The 20,010-nt window shown below is 42.3% G+C and overlaps 1 protein-coding gene across 1 annotated transcript in view; it reads left to right on the top strand.

The window, feature by feature from the left end:
• Positions 1-20,010, top strand: part of TMEM131 (transmembrane protein 131) — a 225,112-nt gene that overhangs the window by 178,365 nt on the left and 26,737 nt on the right. The window contains exons 26-31 of the mRNA XM_073897950.1: positions 776-927; positions 1,360-1,502; positions 2,641-2,827; positions 4,187-4,372; positions 5,178-5,336; positions 5,758-6,338. Of these exons, the coding sequence (XP_073754051.1) occupies positions 776-927; positions 1,360-1,502; positions 2,641-2,827; positions 4,187-4,372; positions 5,178-5,336; positions 5,758-6,338 (1,408 nt within the window). The remainder of the gene's footprint in view (positions 1-775; positions 928-1,359; positions 1,503-2,640; positions 2,828-4,186; positions 4,373-5,177; positions 5,337-5,757; positions 6,339-20,010) is intronic.

The raw sequence follows: 20,010 nt of genomic DNA, 5'->3' as shown, positions 1-20,010 counted from the left end.
TTGCCAGCCCTCCCCCCAAAAAAAGTTTAAACTTAATGTTGCTTAAAAATTAGAACAGTGTATTCTTAAGTGTGAACTATGATATTTTTAATAAAAAATGAATACTTAAATCTTATCTGTAACTGGCTGTCAAGAAGCCATCTTTTGGTTATTAAACTAAGCTCTTATTTAACTTTCAGTCATAAAGTGTTAAACAGTAATTATGTGCTGAGCTTTCAAAATAAAATTCAAAGGTAGATTGATACAAGTTGGAAATATTTTTACAAATAAAAAAAAATCTAAGACACCCTGAAGACCCTTCAGCTGATACCCATCAGAGGGGGAAGGAGCAGGAAAACTGGCTGAAAGTGGGAACAGCAACCATAGGACTTCGGGGTGCTGAGTGCTGGTTGTACACCTGTTTGCTTTGTGCTAAAACATTGAGCTGTGCTTCTTAGCTTTGTGTCCTTTTTATATATGTGTATTACATTTCAAAATTTTTTAATGTTAAAAGTAAAAAGATTTCTATACAAAAACAAATGCTAGTACAAATAATGAGGACTTTGGTGATGTGGGGATCAAAGCCCTTTTGGGGACTTAATGCACAATGAGAAGGATCATCACTGGTTGCCCACTTCTGTTTGCAAGGTAACCAGTATCTAAATCATGAGGGGTAAAATTGTTCACACATTTAATCAATTTAGGAAATTAGTACTGGACTGTGGGTGGGGTAAAGTATAAAACTTCTATCCAGAGAATATAGTAGTAACTTCTGTTGTTTACCCAATGATTCAAGGCTCATCCACTGCAGAGTTCAACAGGATTTACAGAAGGCCTCTCTCGACATTCAATTTTAAACCTAATTTTAAAACCTGGAGAAAAGAAATCTGTCAAAGTAAAGTTTACTCCAATTCACAACAGAACTGTTTCTTCGCTAATCATAATCAGGTAGGTTCTGTAATTTAAGTGTGCATTGATTTTTATTACTTTTTCAGAAGTCCTTACTTGATTTGTTTTAATATGTGTTTGTGTGTCTACTTTATTTAATAGGGTATTCACTCTGTCCAAAACACACACACAACATACCACACCTGATGAAAGTACCTCTGTGATTACGTTTATAACTTGAAAACCTGAATAGTGTTCTTACTGTACCATATGTGACTCTTAAAAATGAAAAACTCTTGCTTCTCTCTGTGTAAAGATTTTTAAATTCTTAAAGTGTAAATGTTTCATCACTCTGAAGTTTAGTATATTCACTTCTACATGGTTTATTTAAAAAAAGTAAAAAATATTGATCAATTATCTATAATTTATTTATGTGAATTTATAATTTATTATGCAAATTTAATGGAGGAAAATTCTGTATTTCTTGCATAGAAATAACCTCACTGTGGTGGATGCTGTGATGGTCCAAGGACAAGGAACAACTGAGAACTTAAGGGTGGCAGGCAAGCTTCCAGGTCCAGGGAGTTCCTTACGCTTTAAAATCACAGAAGCATTATTGAAAGATTGTACAGATAGTAAGTATTCCTAACAGTTTCAAGGGCACAACTTTCAGTGTTCGCTTCCAAAAGTATAATTTCCCAAAAACAAACAGTATTTCTATACATGCACATGTATATATTAGTGATGAACACTTAAGATTTTTAATGAAATACCCTGACTTGCTTTCAGAGTTGTTTGATTTGGATCTTCAAAGATTTAAAGGTTCAATTTTCATTGCATGTCTTAGATGATTTACTCTGAGTATGAAAAATAAAGCATAATTCTGATATGACGAATTCTTAATCTCAGGAAACAAACTGAGTGTTGCTGGAGTGGTGGAGGGTGGGAGGGATGGGGTGGCTGGGTGATAGACATTGAGTAGGGTATGTGCTATGGTGAGCGCTGTGAATTGTGCAAGACTGTTGAATCACAGATCTGTACCTCTGAAACAAATAATGCAACATGTTAAGAAAAAAGAAAAAGAAGAAGATAGCAGGAGGGGAAGAATGAAGGGGAGTAAGTGGAAGGGGGAGACGAACCATGAGAGACGATGGACTCTGAAAAACAAACTGAGGGTTCTAGAGGGGAGGAGGGTGGGGGGATGGGTTAGCCTGGTGATGGGTATTAAAGAGGGCACGTTCTGCGTAGAGCACTGGGTGTTATGCACAAACAATGCATCATGGAACACTACATCAAAAACTAATGATGTAATGTATGGTGATTAACATAACAATAAAAATTAAAAAAAATAAAAATAAAGCATAATTAGGGGCGCCTGGGTGGTTCAGTCAGTTAAGTGTCTGCCTTGAGCTCAGATCATGATTCCAGCATCCTGGGATTGAGCCCCACGTCGGGCTCCCTGCTCAGTGAGGAGTCTGCTTCTCCCTTTCCCACTCCCCCTGCTTGTGTTCCCTCTCTCGCTATCTCTCTCTGTCAAATAAAATCTTTTAAAAAATAAAAATAAAAAAATAAAGCATAATTAAACTTTTGCTATCTAAAATGACACAACAATGTGGAGTACTTCCTGATGAAGTCTGGGTGCCAGCTAACCTCTTTGGCATGAGGAGGTGGCTCATAATGTTCGGCATATATTTATGGTGAATGTGATAATCCTTTGGACCTGCAGCACATGCCAGCAAGATTTATATTCACTCTTGATTTTCTTTCCTTTAGGTTTGAAACTAAGAGAACCAAATTTCACATTGAAAAGAACATTTAAAGTAGAGAATACAGGGCAACTTCAGATTCACATAGAATCCATTGAAGTCAGTGGGTACTCCTGTGAGGGATATGGCTTTAAAGTTGTTAATTGTCAAGAGTTTGCACTAAGCGCCAACGCCTCTAAAGACATAATCATACTGTAAGTATTTTCTTATGAGGTGTAATGAATCACTGGCTTCTCATCAACTTCAAATACTGCAGTTGTTCAAACTGTGCAAAGATATGTTTTCATATTCACAAAAAAGGTCTTTATCCACAGATATGCTCATATGATTTGTTTCCATTTAATCTTCAGTTATTTCTTCATATCTTTGTTTTCAAAATTATGAAACTTCCTATATATCCAAAGTGGACCAGATGATCTTAGAAACCGGTTTCAAAATTATTTCCAGGGTTGTGTTAAAGCATAAGGTTGTTGATAGGAAATTGATTATAAATTCAGTCTCAGTAACAGAGCGGTCCCTGCATCACACATGTGCAGTTTTTCCATGTTCTGCAGTGGAGGAATGTGTAATGTTTTGGTCAGAAGACAGTGTTAATGCCTGTATTGGGAATAGCTGTAGCCTATTTTAACAATTAATTGATAACTTGTTAGATTATAGGCTTTATGGGGCGCCTGGGTGGCTCAGTCGGTTAATCGGCTGCCTTCAGCTCAGGGGATGATCCCAGGGTGCTGGGATCGAGCCCCACGTCGGGCTCCTTGCTCAGTGGGGAGCCTGCTTCTCCCCTGCCTGCCGTTCCCCCTGCTTGTGCTTGCTCTCCCTCTCTCTGTCTCTCACTTTCGCTCTCTGCGTGTCAAATAAATAAATAAAATCTTAAAAAAAAAAAAAGATTATAGGCTTTATGTAATAAAATGTAACCTCTGTCCCCTTAATTAATAATTTCATGATCTTCAATGGACATTCAGTACGTAATGATAATACTCCCATAAGGCTTAGTGCTTGGTACCTAAAGGTACAGTAGAGAATAAAATACCTTTCTTCAAGGTGCCAGTCATCTGGTTGGAGAACGTACAGTTAACAAAAAATAAAAATAAAATAATGAGGGCAGAAAGCAGTACCACAGGAGATGAAGAGAAGATCACCAGGGCCTATGATGGTTTTTGGGGTGTGTGTGGGTGTGTGTGTGTGTGTGTGTGTGTGTGTGTGTGTGTGTGTTTAAGGCATTATTAGGAATATATCCTGAGAGACAAGAGTGGATTCAGCTAAAGGAGAAAAGAAGAGGGAGGGAGAGAAGCTCAGAGAATGCTTCCTGAATTAATAATTATGCTGTTATTCTTTTTCATGCAATTTCTCTAGTTACCAACAGAATATAGTTGTATTTGTTATTAACCTCGTAGTAGGAAAATGCTTTCTCCATCTTCAAATGAGGACGTTGAATAGAAGTACCAAACTCTAAAATTCTCTGTTAGGTTTCAAAGGTGTGTGGGACTAGTATTATATGTAAACTACTGTGGTGTATTTTTAAAACGAGTTGAACTGCCACTATTCTGTTTCAGGTTTACTCCTGATTTCACAGCTTCTAGAGTTATTCGTGAACTGAAGTTTATAACAACCAGTGGCTCTGAATTTGTATTTGTATTGAATGCATCCCTTCCATACCATATGTTAGCAACCTGTGCGGAAGCCCTACCCAGACCCAACTGGGAGCTGGCTCTGTACATCATCATCTCAGGAATCATGAGGTACTTGTGTCTTCTTTTGAGGTTGGTATTCAGGCATCACTTGACACTGTTCCTCGCGTGCCCATGGTGTGCCAGTCACTGTTCTGAATGCTGGGAATCTATCAGCAAACAACAGACCTTTTTGCCTTGATCAAGCCTGCATCTACTAGTGGGAGCAGTCAGAACTGAACCCCGCTTCAGTGGCATATACAATAAGCAAAAGTCTTCTACCTTTAAAATTTCTTATGCAAATTAAGTACACGTTAATTTCTTAAAGGGACAAAACCACTCATCATTTGCCAGGTAACGTTACTTGATTTGGGCATAGGTAACTTACTCAACATTATATGATACTTTTTTTTAAACAGACCTAAGCAACATGAAATGTGAGGAATATTTTTTGAATCCTCAGCAACCTTATCTTTTTTTCAGTATATGTATATGTTTGGAGAATATGATACACTTGCCTCTAAATTTACATGGTTACCCCACACATCCTTTAAGGGAAAAGAGTTGGTCTAGAGAGTTAAAACCACAAGGTAAACGCTTCTTCTTGGTAAGAGGAAAAGTATCCTCCAGGTGTCTATCCTGATACAAGTAATTATTTCCTCTATATAAGCCTCCATGTAAGTTGGCTTTCTATAAAAATGAGCGTGCAGGCTTCTATCCATAACACTTTGTTTTTGTCTAGTCGGGTAAAATTTGTCACAGGCATCCCTGTTTTCTATATCCTGTTGTACTTTACCAAGAATCTCTGTCTTTAAAGATTTTGTTACTCTTACACTAACAAATGAATCCCAACTCTCCACCTTCTGTGCCCCTACAGTGCACTGTTTCTCTTGGTAATTGGAACAGCCTATTTAGAAGCTCAAGGAATTTGGGAGCCATTTCGAAGGCGACTGTCCTTTGAGGCCTCGAACCCACCCTTTGATGTGGGAAGACCATTTGATCTCAGGAGAATCGTTGGTATTTCATCTGAAGGAAAGTATGTTCACGTGCTGGAAATGAATTCTCTAGTATACGTAAATGTGGCTGGTGTAGTTAAAAGAAAAAATAAGTTTTTCTTTTCATCTTTGCTCAAGGGGAAGAAATCTTAATTCTAATTACTTCATAATTCTCTTGTGTATAGCTCTCTTCTCTGCTAGAACTCACAGCCGATCCCATGTTTTTATTGTGTTGGTGAGGGTTAAAATATTCTTAGTCAGATCGCTGACTTGATTCCTAAATTTTCAGATAGAATAGACCCTCTAAAATTGTGGAAAGTATCCCTATTTCTTGCTGGGTGTTTTTTTTTTTTCTTAGAGTAGTTTATATTTCTCTTGTGGCTATCTTGATGAGACAAGAATTTTTTCATCTTAGATTTTGTAAGTTGCTACTTACTGATCTGCAGTTGGTCCTTTTTTCAGCTTGAACACACTCAGCTGTGACCCCGGGCACAGTAGGGGATTCTGTGGGGCAGGCGGCTCGTCGTCCCGACCCAGTGGAGGGAGTCACAAGCAGTGTGGCCCGCCGGTCCACCCACACAGCGGTCACAGCAATAGAAACTCAGCTGACGTGGAAAACGTCAGAGCAAAAAACAGCTCCAGTACCTCTAGCAGGACTTCTGCGCAATCTGCTAGCAAAGCGAGCCCCCTCGTCTTAGAGTCAAACGCAGTGGCCCAAGGTCATGCCGCGGGCAGAAAGTCCAGAGGAGCCAAGCAGAGCCAGCACAGCAGTCAGCACCATGCCCACAGCCCTCTGGAGCAGCACTCCGCGCCGCCGCCGCCGCCGGGGCCTCAGCACCAGGAACCACAGCTGGGAAGGCTGTCACCCGCCCCGCTCTCGCACCCTTCCCACCCAGAACGGGCCGGCAGCACAAGGCACAGCTCGGAGGACTCCGACATCACCAGTCTCATAGAAGCCATGGACAAAGACTTCGACCACCCTGACTCCCCACCCCTGGAAGTGTTTACAGAGCAGCCGCCCTCACCGTTGTCAAAAAGCAAAGGTAATCCTCCGTTCTCACTGTCAGAAAAGCGTGATGTATGCGGGGGAAGGCGGGTGCATAATTAAGGAGCTGCGGTGATCGGAGCTGTGGTAGAAGCAGCTGATTTAGTAAGTGTTCTTCTGGCTCAAATTCACCTCCAGTTTGGACTTCAGCTTTTCCGTATCTGATGCAAATAGAGAGGTATCCGTTTATCTAAAAAATATTTGAACTTCTTAGGTTATTTATCAAATTTAGAAATTTATTGGACATCTCTTTCCATTTTCAACTGTCTGTGATTATTGTGTTGTGATAGGTTGAGCTTTTTTTTTAATAAACTAATTTTTAATATAACGGTGAAATGGAGACCCATCCATTTTAACTCAAAAATAATATTTCCAGGGCACCTGGGTGGCTCAGTCATTAAGCATCTGCCTTGGGCTCAGATCACAATCCCAGGGTCCTGGGATAGAGCCCCACGTCGGGCTCCCTGCTCAGCAGGAAAGTCTGCCTCTCCCTCTCCACCTGCCTCTCCCTCTGCTCATGCTCTCTCTCACTCTTTCAAATAAATAAAATCTTTAAAAAATAATATTTCCACAGAACCTGTACTTTAGAGCAGGGGCTGGCAAACTACGGCCAGAGAGCCAAATCACCACATGTTTTCATAAATAAAGTTTTATTGGAACATAGCCATGCTCGTTCATTTCCATATTGTCTATGGCTGCTTTCATGCTATAACAACAAAGTTGAATAGCTGCAAGAGACCATAATGGCCACAAACCTGAAAATATTTACTATCTATGTCTTTACAGAAAAAGTTTGCTGATCCCTGCTTAGGAGTTCTGTATGCTGGATTAGCTACCTATTTCTCAGTAACAAATTATCCCAAAACTTCGTCACTTAAAATGCCCACACTTACTATCTCAGAGTTGCTGTGGGTCAGGCATCTGGGTGCAGCTTAGCTGGGTTCTCTGGCTCGCAAGACTGCAGTCAAGGTGTTGCCTGGGGCTGAAGTCATTTTAAGGTTCAACTGGAGGAGGATCTGCTTCCAAGCTCGCTCAGGTGGTTGATGGCAGGATTCAGTTTTTCATAGATTGTTGGACTGAGGATCTCAGTTCCTTGCTGGCTATGGCCACCAGCCTCATGGGTCCTCTCCATAGGGCACTTTAAAGCAGTTGGCTTCACCGGAGCAAGGAAGCTTAGAGGCAAGAGAGAGAACAAGCTAGCAGGACAGAAGTCACAGTCCCTTAACGACCTAATCTTGGAAGTGACATCACATCACTTTTGTAGTGTTCTGCTCATCAGAAATGTGGTCTGGCCCATACTCCAGGAGAGAGAATTCCACAGAGCATAAACACCAGGAGGGAGGGTGGGTGCACTGGGATTGATCTTAGACATGACATACCACACATACACAGAGGTAGGCTATTTGGTAACTTCCAAAATCAAAATATAAAAACCAGTAAACAGCCTGTAGCTCTATTTCAATTTAATCCCTTTACAGCCTAAACTTTTTGCATCTTCCTCTCTCTCCCGTAGCAGTCCTGCCAGTACACATTATTCCAAGCCTGTTTCAGGACCTCCCTCCCTGGTGTACCAGGGAGGTTTTTTGCCTTTCGTTTACACAGGGAACAGGGAAGTTGGCCGTCCTGAGAGACCAGAAGAAACCCAATGTTCCCAGAGTCCAGGAGTTTTCTATTAGAGAATTTCCTAGTTCCTGATATGAAAACTAGTTACATAGAGTCCTCTTAGAATTACATGCACTTGGATTTGAAAAATAGTAAAATGTCTTGAATATTATTTAACTTTTTCCAGAGAAATGTACTCATTATTAATAGAGCTTACTTATTTTAGGGTAATTTTCATAGTAATATTAAATGAATCCTTAAAGTTCTTTTTATTAGATCAAGTTGCATAATGAGTTTTTCCCATATTGAGGGCATGAATAAAAGAAATGTATATTATCATTTCTTACCAGAAAGAATTCGGCAGTCAAAACTGAATACCTCACTGCCTATGCCTAAGATAGTCCGCTAACATCAGTGTGATAGGTCCGTTTTTATTTTCAGGGTCATTTATCTGGAACATAAATATTAAAATTTTAAAAATGATTTTAATTATCACAGCAGTCCTAGCGTCGACCTACTGAAAGATATTTAATGACGGGGTATGGGTACCACCACATCATTAGTGACTCTTGAGCCCATGAGGACACAGGGATCCCAGGCATCGCATGGGTGGCCGTTCTACTTGGTATAAGGATAACTGCTGCTGTTTGGAAAGAGGGAAGGAAACAAAATCTTTAATTTTTTTTTTTTAGCAAGTATTTTTATTGAAGTGTAACATACATATGGAAAACTGCCTCTTAGGTGAACTTTAAAAGGTGGGCATTGATCTCCAGGTTGCAAAGTAGTGATGTGTCATAAAACCATAGGATTTTAGCTGGGCAGAACCTTTATAAGCTCTCTAAAGCTTACCCCAGGCTCCTGTAGGTAGTCATGTTCATGTTAAATATGAACCTTCTGTTTTCAGAAGCACCCTGTTCCCCCTGCCCCTACCCAGTATCTCAGACAAAAAGTCTACCTTATAATGAGGCTATGAAATTCCTGGCACTTGGAGACTGCTCAGAGTGACTTCTCTTCAAATAAATATGATCTCCCGAGATCTCGCCTAGATTGTAGGCCATCGAGCCATTTCCCTAGTCATTCCTCCTGTCACTGCTCCTCGTGGAAGGTGGCACCCAGAAATGCCCTCTGTTCACAGCTGGCCTGAGCAGGGCCTCGTACAGCTGGGCAGTTATTAGACTCTGTACTTGTTTGGTTCCCTCCCCTGCAATACAGACTCCTAGGGACTGGACAGAGACCATTGCCGGATTGAGGGTTAAAACCCAAGGAAGCTCTGAACCTGGTGCAGTCACTCGTCAGTATCTGCATTAACTGAAGACATGGTGGAATCTGCAGCCATGCTCATTTCTGGCTTTGGTAGCGTGAGGGGCAGCTTTATCTAGGGTAGGGAGATGCAGAGTGGCACACGGTCATGAGGCGAGGCTCAGCCCCTTCCTAACTGTGTGACTGTGTGAAATTTACTTCTCTGATCCCCCATTTGTTCTCTTTAAAGTGGAGAAGATAGCTACTACCTACACTGTGGGATGTAGCTCCTGCTAGGACCTGCGCCATCTTCAGCCTGCTGAGTTGAAGGGAGCTGTGGAACACCCTGGCACTAATGTCTGCCTAGAACATAGTCTTAAGGGTGAGAAATGGGACAAACGGGGCTGAAGACAGAATCGTGAGAGCAGGGCCAGCAGACAGTGTGATGGAAAGCAGGTAGAAGACGTGGTCACTGTATCCCAGCAAGGCCAGAAGAAGCAGAGGTAGAACAGAGCTGCACAGAGCCTGGCAGCTAGGACATTACTTGACCTTGGCCAGATAGTTGCTGTGAAGTGATAGGACTAGAAACCTGGTTACGGTGGTGTGAGTACTTTTCACATCAGACTGTTAATAGTGGCCACTTCTCAGGGTATGCGTTTGGGGGCAAATAAGTGAAAGGGGGCATTTACTATTTACTCTGTAGTTTCCATGCTCTTTAACTTTCAATAAAAAAAAAAAAAGAAGGTGGGAGATGAATATATTTTTTTATAGATTTTAGTTATTTATCTGAGAGAGAGAGAACGAGCAGTGGGGAGGGGCAGAGGGAGTGAGAGAGAAGCAGACTCACCGCTGAGCAAGAAGCCCAATGTGGGGCTCAATCCCAGGACCCAGAGATCATGATCTGGGCCGAAGGCAGACACTTAAATCAACTCAGTCACCCAGGTGCCCCGGGATGAATATATTGTGTGGTAGTATTTTTAATGAAAAAAATGGGGAGCATGGTGTTTGGAAATATCTATGAGTGAAGGACAAAAAGCCAGTAGAACTGAGCGCAATGATGTTGGTCAACACCAACGTTCCAGGCCTGACTGCACATGCCTCGTGCACCCTGGTGATTGGCATTGCTGTGACCCTGTGTCTCCAGTTAGAAGCCCAGTCCAGAAAGAAAGGTCGCAGCAGGCAGATATGGGAGGCCATGCCCAGGCCTGATTCTAAGCCCTCAGCTTGTAACTACGCTGTCCTGCTGCCTCTAAAAAGAAGCAAATGCCCAAGGAGGTGGGTGGGGTGGGACCCAATTCAGTAGAGTATAAAAGATAGGACACTCATTCCACAGGTATATGGATGCAGATGAATGGGTAGAGCCGAAGAGGGGTACAGGGAGTCCGAGGAGCTTCTGTTGGAGGCAAAGTCAAAGCTGCTGGGACTGAGGGGAGAAGTGGGAGGGTAGAAAGAGGAAACAGTTTTCAGTAGTCTGGTCCACTGAGCTCACATTTCTGTGGACTGGGAGTGCGTGGGACGTGAGAGCTGGATGTGCAGAGCAGCCCCTCAGGTAGCATGGGGACCCCGCTGAGGGTCGCAGTGGCACTCTGCACACTTTCGCACTCTTTCTCCATGCTCCACTGCAGCCCAAGGGTGAGGAGTGCAAGCTGGGGAGTCGCATTACAGCACTGTCGGACTTCTGCAGGGCGGGGGTGGCAAAAAGACCGAGGCTGAGAATGCCACATTTTGCTGGCAGGACAGAGATGCATATGCCAGACGGTGCAGAACTTGCAGGATAGAGAAGGACCTCAGGCCAGAAGGAGCCCCACAAACAGGGAGAACATGGACAGTCAAGGGATGGGAGATCCCACACATCCAGCTGCAGGGATGGTGGAAGCAAGGGAAGCACAGGAGACCGTGGCCTGCAAGCGCAACCTGAGACTGTAGGGCTTCAGAGGAAAGGCGGTTCTGGGCAGTGACAGGTTCTTAGGTGCAGCCTTGGAAATAGGGTGTGAAAGTAAAGCCCAGTAGCAACAGTGAGGCCACAGAGCTATAGGTCTGCAGTCCCTTACACAACCCTCTGGAAGCCTCACGTGTTTGGGAATTCAGATTCTGGAAAGGCATACAGTGCATGTACCATATGAGTCATAAGACTAACTTCAGCAGCTTAAGTTGTACCACCAAGAGTTTAGGGATCAAGTTTTGTTTCTAAATGAGGGAGAAAAACTAGGAGAGCTTTTTGGGTTTCAGAGGTCCTGATGAGAGATGACTGACCTGACCCATACAAGACCTGGAGCCCAGGTGATAGGAGGTTGAGGGTCAGAGGAAGTCCATGAGGCTGGTGTCAGGCTCCTCAGGGAGGACTGGGAGACCTGCAGGGTACAGTGGTGAGGCCAGGCAGTGTGTAGGAACGTAGTGTGTATGCAGTTGTCACAGACGTAGAGGGTTCTGGGTGCATGGATCTGATCTGCCTTCCGGGCTATCTGCAAGGAAACAGACTAGATTCAGAGCTAACATTATAAAATCTACCCTAAACTCGCCTCCCTCCAAAAGCAGGGCATCTGCCAAGTATTGGTGAAGCCTGAGGCTTGGTTGATAAGCTTTCCACTCCCTCCTCCACTACTATATATTGTCCCACAGGCAAAGGTAACCAGTCCTTGGAGTAAATCTAACCTGATTTGCCCAATGGGGCGGAGAAGTAGACCTGAGTGATCTGAAAGAAGGGCTAGTATCAGCGCAAGGGGAGCAGCATTGGTAGTATTTGCTACCCAAAGTTGTGGCCCCCAGACCAGCAATAGTTACATCACCTGGGGGCCTTTGGAAATGTAGAATCATGGACCCCAACTCAGAATGCTGAATCAGACTCTGCATTCAACAAGGTCCACAGGTGATTGGGATAACCTGTGTGAACCCACTAGTGAATGTAACCAGGGAATGTCCTTGGGAGGTGGGCACCGGTCCCTCTAGTGGTTTTTGGGCAGACAAGGATTTGCCCTTAAAGGGAGTGGACAGAAATGCCTAGATAGGACAGAAGCTATCCTCTCCCAGTATTAAATTGTAGTTGTGTGCTTTTGAATATCGGTGATACTTGGTTTCTAGAATAAACAAATCCAAAATTAATTGAGTGTAATAATTTTATGAAACCCCTACATAATTGAATTCTGTGTACTATAAAGTTTTGGTGGTGCAGCTTTTTTTCCTGGTCCTGGGTACCTTATACTGGTTCTGGTTAGTACCACAGATGGTATATACAACCTTATTTATAAAGGTACCAGAAAAGCTACAACAAAAAGAGTTTGGGTGTTCTTACAAACTCATTATTAATTCCTTCCCTGGCTTGGAAGTAGAATTATCTCACTTAATAAAGGACTTCTTTTCTAACTTGCATTGAGCTAAACAAGTCATCTTCGCAATCTAAGCACAGAACTTAATCAGAAAGAATAATATGATTGCTGTGAAATTTTGAAAACAGTATTTGCTTTAGGTTAAAGAACTCCTGAAGAGTTTTTTCCATATGCATTTTTTGGTATGTTTTCATTTAACATGCTCATATAAAGTTATTATGTGGGGAAGTAAATTTGCATGACCAGTACTGACCTAAGTAAATTGGCCCCATTTAGACCATTTCAGCAGCCAAAACAGGAGGAGGAAGACAAATTCCTGCCAGAATTCGTGCTTCTCTAGAGAGTCTAGTCAGGTGTTTCAGCTGATGTTACATGGCCTACCTTGGGCCCACTGCAGCCAGGGACTGCACATATTCAGAGAAACCACTTGCTGCTAATGGAAACTTTCCTGAAGCAGTTGTTTTGGATAGAAGTTAATGCAGTGACTTAAAAGTGGGAGAGAGACAGCCAAAGCAGCTTGCCCAGACAAGTTGATTACAAATTAATTTATTCACTCCTTAGCGAAGACAAAAAGTAAATGAGTAGGATGTGTTCTTTAAGTTTATAATTCATACTTTGCCTCCTTAAAATAATTGATGGTGGTTTAAATTATTAAAGCCTGTGTAAAACAGTGAATAAAAGACAAAAGAGTTTTTGATGTTTTCTCTGTTCTTAATTATGGTGCTCTCTCATCAGAAACCTAGAAAAAACTGAGTTGTTACCATTAAGTGTTGAATTGAGCAGCATAGTTCCTGGCAGCGAGGGCCAAAGTAAAACATTGTTCTCTAGTTCTCGTGCAGGAAGAGGAAGCCTGAGAGTGCATCTGAAAAAAAATGGACTTTGCTGGCATTGAATTCCACCTTCAATGTGAGGACACTGATTAATTGAATGGGCATTTTGTCTTTATTGGAGAGAATATGGGAATGTTCTTCATATAGATGTACGCTCAGCCTCACCCATGTGCACAGCGCCCATGGTGACTACAGTATGTATATAGTGCTCATAGTTGGATTATTTGATGAGGCTTAGAACTTTACTGTTGACTAAAGATGCTAGATCTGTAAAATGTGGATGGTACTCTGTCACAAATATTTAACAGCCTGCCTTATGTTCCTGTACACACAGGTCAGCCCCAAGGTACCCTGCGGACAGAGACAAATGGCTTTTGCCATTAAAGAGTTTTGTATCCACACAATTATTAGAAAAAATACACTTAATTGGGTTCTGAAGCAATGAAGAAACTGTTTCATTCTGACCACTTTTATGAGCAGGCATAGCAACCACCAACTGGACGTAACTTAGTCAACAGTACAATATCACAACCAGGACTCAGGCCTTCCTCATCTGACTGTGCGTGGCTTTATCGCCCTCCGCAGATAACTGCGTTTTCTTACAGCTTGTGGCAGTCCTACACTGAGCAAGTCTGTGGCGGCCTTTTTCCTGTAGCATTGGCTCACTTCATGTCTCTGTGTCCCATTTTGGCAATCCTCCCAATATTGAACTTTTTCATTATTATTAAAGTTGTTTGGTGATCTGTGATCAGTGATTACAACTCACTAAAAGCTCAGATGATGGTTAGCATTTTTTAGTAATAATTAAGGTATGGACATTGAGGGGTTTTTTTTTAGATATAATGCTGTTGCACACTTAATAGGTGACAGTATACTGTAAAGATAACTTTCATATGCACTAGGAAACCACAAAATTAATTTGACTCACTTTATGGTGGTGGTTTGGAACCAAACCTGCAATATCTCCGAGTTATACCTGTATGATACTGATCTAGTCAAGATACAGAACGTTTACATCGCCGTAATGATCCTAGTGTGTCCTTTTCTAGCCACACCCACTTCCCTCCCACTCCTCTCCCTTCCTTAACCCCTGGCAACCATTAATCTCCGTTCCTATGTCATTTCAAGAATGTGGTATAAATGGAATCAACAGTTTGCTATGAAGACCGACTTTGGATTCAAACCTTAATAATGTTACTCGTGAAAGAGTGAGATACGGGATAAGCTTCCAGACTTGGGGCGGCAAGGTCACACTGTAGGAGTATTTCAGGGTTTACAAAGGCACCAAACCAACTTGTACAGCTTGGCAGACACTGGCTGAGCACTTCCTATGTGCTGGGCACAATGCAAGGCGCTGAGGATGGAGAGATCAGTCAGGCTGATCACTGCCCTTCAGGTGCTTAAACTGTCTGAGGAATAGCACCGAGGGGGTAAGTGCTGCCCACCGTAGGTCAGGTAGCATCCTCAATCAAGAGTCTGCTTGGTGATGGCGGGAGTAGGCAGACAGAGGGTGAGTAGCCTCAGGGATAGTTCATCCAGATGAGTAGCCTCAGGGGTAGTTCATCCAGATGAGTAGCCTCAGGGGTAGTTCATCCAGATGGTGGTGTGAAGCCTGAGGGACCTGCCACTCATGTTGGGTATATCCCTTAGCCACTGCTGGAAACACTCAGTTTTTCTCAGCTGCTTCTCCCTCTTTATTTAGATGGGTTAGTTTTTATATAGATTATGCACCAGTTAAGGCATGCTTCCCTTAAGACAGGGTCTTAATCTGTATAAAAACTAACTTATCTTTGAGAGGGCAGTGCTTCCCTCTGACTTCTGATTCCCACTTCCCAGTCCCCTCCTAGCAAAACATTTTAGACTGCCTTTCCCTAAAGCCCAGTCTTACCACTGGAAAGCAGTCCCTGAGGAATAGAAGAGGTCCTGGGGAACAAGCTTACCTGAGAAATCACCACGCCAAGTGGCAAGAGGAAGGCAGAGGCCACCCCCGTACGTGCAGCCTTGCAGGGCACCTAGACATGTCATCAGGCTGATCCAGTCCGAATTATTCTTAGTCCTTTGATGAAAGCGTGCTGTTTCCCCTCCCACCAACATTTGAAATTGGAAACAGAAGCAGTCAAAGAAACCATCCAGGACAGTGAGGTAGCTGCTGGCCGGGGCCGTTGGATTGATAATGCGGTGATTGTGCTGATACCATGACTAATGATTCTCAGCCTAGTTATGGGGTAGAATCACTTGAGGAGCTTCTTAAAAATTTACCCACACCAGGTTCCACACAGAACTGCTTAATCAGATTCTCAGAGTGGAGCCCAAACAAAGTGGTATTTGTTAAAAAGCTCCCTAGGTTAGTCTAGAGTACAGCAGATTAAGAATGAATGTTACAGGGACGCCTGGGTGGCTCAGTCGGTTGAGTGTCTGCCTTCGGCTCAGGTCATGATCCCAGGGTCCTGGGATCGAGTCCTGCATCGGGCTCCTTCCTCGGCGGGAAGCCTGCTTCTCCCTCTCCCTCTGCTGCTCCCCCTGCTTGTGCTCTCTCTCTCTGACAAATAAATAAATAAAAATCTTACAAAAGATGGGGATTTGGAGATAAAAAGCATCTTTTATGAAATAAGCTTTTTTTTACCCAAATTTTTAACTTTAACTATTGGTTTATTAAGTGTTTTTCTCCTTTGTGTATCCATATCTTCAAAATTTGAGCCAGTTTAAAAAAAAATCACTTCTAGTGCTTTCCTATTTAATTAAGCAGGGTTTGGGTTATTGTAAATACAGGTTATTTATACAAATAGTGCCTCTCACCCAGTGAACATAAGCATGGCAGAATTGTATAATTGCAGGTGAGAAATTCATTGCATGGGGAATTGATCTCAGGCACGTGGGATAGTTTGAAGTACTCTCAGCATGAGCTGTTGAACTCAGAATCTGAGAAATCTGGGAGCTCATGGGGCCAGAGCCAGACAGGCTCCTTCCCGTTTGCCATGGCAGAAAGGAGCTCCAGGCAGTCAGGGTGGATTAGAAGCTGTTATAATTAAACCACTGGCCAATCTGCTAAAACAGAGGCTTCTCAGTTTTTGAGACTTAATGTCCCAGTTGTGGTTTCAGGTTTATTACCTCCTGGAATCAGTGTGAAAGAAAATGACATTCCTAAAATCCAGTCAGAGTTTTACCTGTTCTTTTTCTAGATCAGGCCCAGCAAAGGTTTTCTGTAAAGGGCCAGACAGTAAATAGGTGAGGTGTGGTCTGTCTCTGTCATATATTCTTCTTTGTTTCTTTTTTTCGATCACTAAAAAATGAAAAACTCATTCTCCCCTCACAAGCCAAACAAAACAGGCCACAGGGCAGATTTCATCCAGGGGCCACGGTTTGCCAACCCCTGTTTAGACGCCGAAGTTTGAGTTTCTGGCAATAATTAACAGTGGCCAGGAAACGTTAGGATTTAAATAACTTGTTTAAGCTCCCATTATCAAAAGGATGTATTTTTTTTTCAAATTTTTTTATTGTTATGTTAATCACCATATATTACATCATTAGTTTTTGATGCAGTGTTCCATGATTCATTGTTTGTTCATAACACCCAGTGCTCCATGCAGAACGTGCCCTCCTCAATACCCATCACCAGGCTAACCCATCCCCCCACCCCCCTACCCTCTAGAACCCTCAGTTTGTTTTTCAGAGTCCATCATCTCTCATGGTTCGTCTCCCCCTCTGACATACTCCCCTTTTCTTCCTCTCCTGTTATCTTCTTCTTTTCCTTTTTTCTTAAAATATGTTGCGTTATTTGTTTCAGAAGTACAGATCTGTGATTCAACAGTCTTGCACAATTCACAGCACTCACCATAGCACATACCCTCCCCAATGTCTATCACCCAGCCATCCCATCCCTCCCACCCCCAACCACTCCAGTAACACTCAGTTTGTTTCCTGAGATTAAGAATTCCTCATATCAGTGAGGTCATGTGATACATGTCTTTCTCTGATTGACTTATTTCACTCAGCATAACACCCTCCAGTTCCATCCACGTCGTTGCAAATGGCAAGATCTCATTCCTTTTGATGGCTGCATAATATTCCATTGTGTATATATACCACATCTTCTTTATCCATTCATCTGTCGATGGGCATCTTGGCTCTTTCCACAGTTTGGCTATTGTGGACATTGCTGCTATAAACATTGGGGTACACGTACCCCTTCGGGTCCCTACATTTGTATCTTTGGGGTAAATACCCAGTAGTGCAATTGCTGGATCGAACGGTAGCTCTAATTTCAACTGTTTGAGGAACCTCCATACTGTTTTCCAGAGGGGTTGCACCAGCTTGCATTCCCACCAACAGTGTAGGAGGGTTCCCCTTTCTCCACATCCCCGCCAACATCTGTCGTTCCCTGACTTGTTAATTTTAGCCATTCTGACGGGTGTGAGGTGGTATCTCATTGAGGTTTTGATTTGGATTTCCCTGATGCCGAGTGATGTTGAGCACTTTTTCATGTGCCTGTTGGCCATTTGGATGTCTTCTTTGGAGAAATGTCTGTTCATGTCTTCTGCCCATTTCTTGATTGGATTATTTGTTCTTTGGGTGTTGAGTTTGATAAGTTCTTTATAGATTTTGGATACTAGCCCTTTATCTGATATGTCGTTTGCAAATATTTTCTCCCATTCTGTCGGTTGTCTTTTGGTTTTGTGGACTGTTTCTTTTGCTATGCAAAAGCTTTTTATCTTGATGAAATCCCAATAGTTCATTTTTGCCCTGGCTTCCCGTGCCTTTGGCGATGTTTCTAGGAAGAAGTTGCTGCGGCTAAGGTCGAAAAGGTTGCTACCTGTGTTCTCCTTTAGGATTTGGATGGACTCCTGTCTCACGTTTAGGTCTTTCAACCATTTGGAGTCTATTTTTGTGTGAGGTGTAAGGAAATGGTCCAGTTTCATTCTTCTGCATGTGGCTGTCCAATTTTCCCAACACCATTTGTTGAAGAGACTGTCTTTTTGCCATTGGACATTCTTTCCTGCTTTGTCAAAAATAAGTTGACCATAGAGTTGAGGGTCCATTTCTGGGCTCTCGATTCTATTCCATTGATCTATGCGTCTGTTTTTGTGCCAGTACCATACTGTCTTGATGATGACAGCTTTGTAATAGAGCTGGAAGTCCGGAATTGTGATGCCGCCAGCTTTGCTTTTCTTTTTCAGTATTCCTCTGGCTATTCGGGGTCTCTTCTGGTTCCATACAAATTTTAGGATTATTTGTTCCATTTCTTTGAAAAAAGTGGATGGTATTTTGATGGGGATTGCATTGAATGTGTAGATTGCTCTAGGTAGCATTGACATCTTCACAATGTTGATTCTCCCAATCCATGAGCATGGAACGTTTTTCCATTTCTTTGTGTCTTCTTCAATTTCTTTCCTGAGTATTTTATAGTTTTCTGAGTACAGATCCTTTGCCTCTTTGGTTAGATTTATTCCTAGGTATCTAATGGTTTTGGGTGCAATTGTAAATGGGATAGACTCCTTGATTTGTCTCTCTTCTGTCTTGTTGTTGGTGTATAGGAATGCCACTGATTTCTGTGCATTGATTTTATATCCTGCTACTTTACTGAATTCCTGTATGAGTTCTAGCAGTTTTGGGGTGGAGTCTTTTGGGTTTTCCACGTACAGTATCATATCATCTGCAAAGAGTGAGAGTTTGACTTCCTCTTTGCCGATTTGGATGCCTTTGATTTCTTTTTGTTGTCTGATTGCTGTGGCTAGGACTTCTAATACTATGTTGAATAGCAGTGGTGAGAGTGGACATCCCTGCCGCGTTCCTGACCTTAGGGGAAAGGCTCTCAGCCTTTCCCCATTGAGAATGATACTCGCTGTAGGTTTTTCATAGATGGCTTTTATGATATTGAGGTATGTACCCTCTATCCCTATACTCTGAAGAGTTTTGATCAAGAAAGGATGTTGTACTTTGTCAAATGCTTTTTCTGCATCTATTGAGAGGATCATATGATTCTTGTTCTTTCTTTTGTTAATGTATTGTATCACGTTGATTGATTTGCGGATGTTGAACCAGCCTTGCAGCCCAGGAATAAATCCCACTTGGTCGTGGTGAATAATCCTTTTAATGTACTGTTGGATCCTATTGGCTAGTATTTTGGTGAGAATTTTTGCATCCATGTTCATCAAGGATATTGGTCTGTAATTCTCTTTTTTGATGGGGTCTTTGTCTGGTTTTGGGATCAAGGTAATGCTGGCCTCATAAAATGAGTTTGGAAGTTTCCCTTCCATTTCTATTTTTTGGAACAGTTTCAGGAGAATAGGTATTAATTCTTCTTGAAATGTCTGATAGAATTCCCCTGGGAAGCCATCTGGCCCTGGGCTTTTGTTTCTTGGGAGATTTTTGATGACTGTTTCAATTTCCTTAGTGGTTATAGGTCTGTTCAGGTTTTCTATTTCTTCCTGGTTCAATTTTGGTAGTTGATACATCTCTAGGAATGCACCCATTTCTTCCAGGTTCTCTAATTTGCTGACATAGAGTTGCTCATAATATGTTCTTATAATTGTTTGTATTTCTTTGGTGTTGGTTGTGATCTCTCCTCTTCCATTCATGATTTTGTTGATTTGGGTCATTTCTCTTTTCTTTTTGATCAGTCTGGCCAGGGGTTTATCAATCTTGTTAATTCTTTCAAAGAACCAGCTCCTAGTTTCGT

Source organism: Callorhinus ursinus, unplaced genomic scaffold (genome assembly GCF_003265705.2).
Source record: "Callorhinus ursinus isolate GAN/ISIS: 27379988/994484 unplaced genomic scaffold, GSC_fseal_2.0 scaffold10, whole genome shotgun sequence".
NCBI lineage: Eukaryota > Metazoa > Chordata > Mammalia > Carnivora > Otariidae > Callorhinus > Callorhinus ursinus.
The sequence above is the reverse complement of the archived record's forward strand: the minus strand, read 5'-3'. Positions and strand labels throughout refer to the sequence as shown.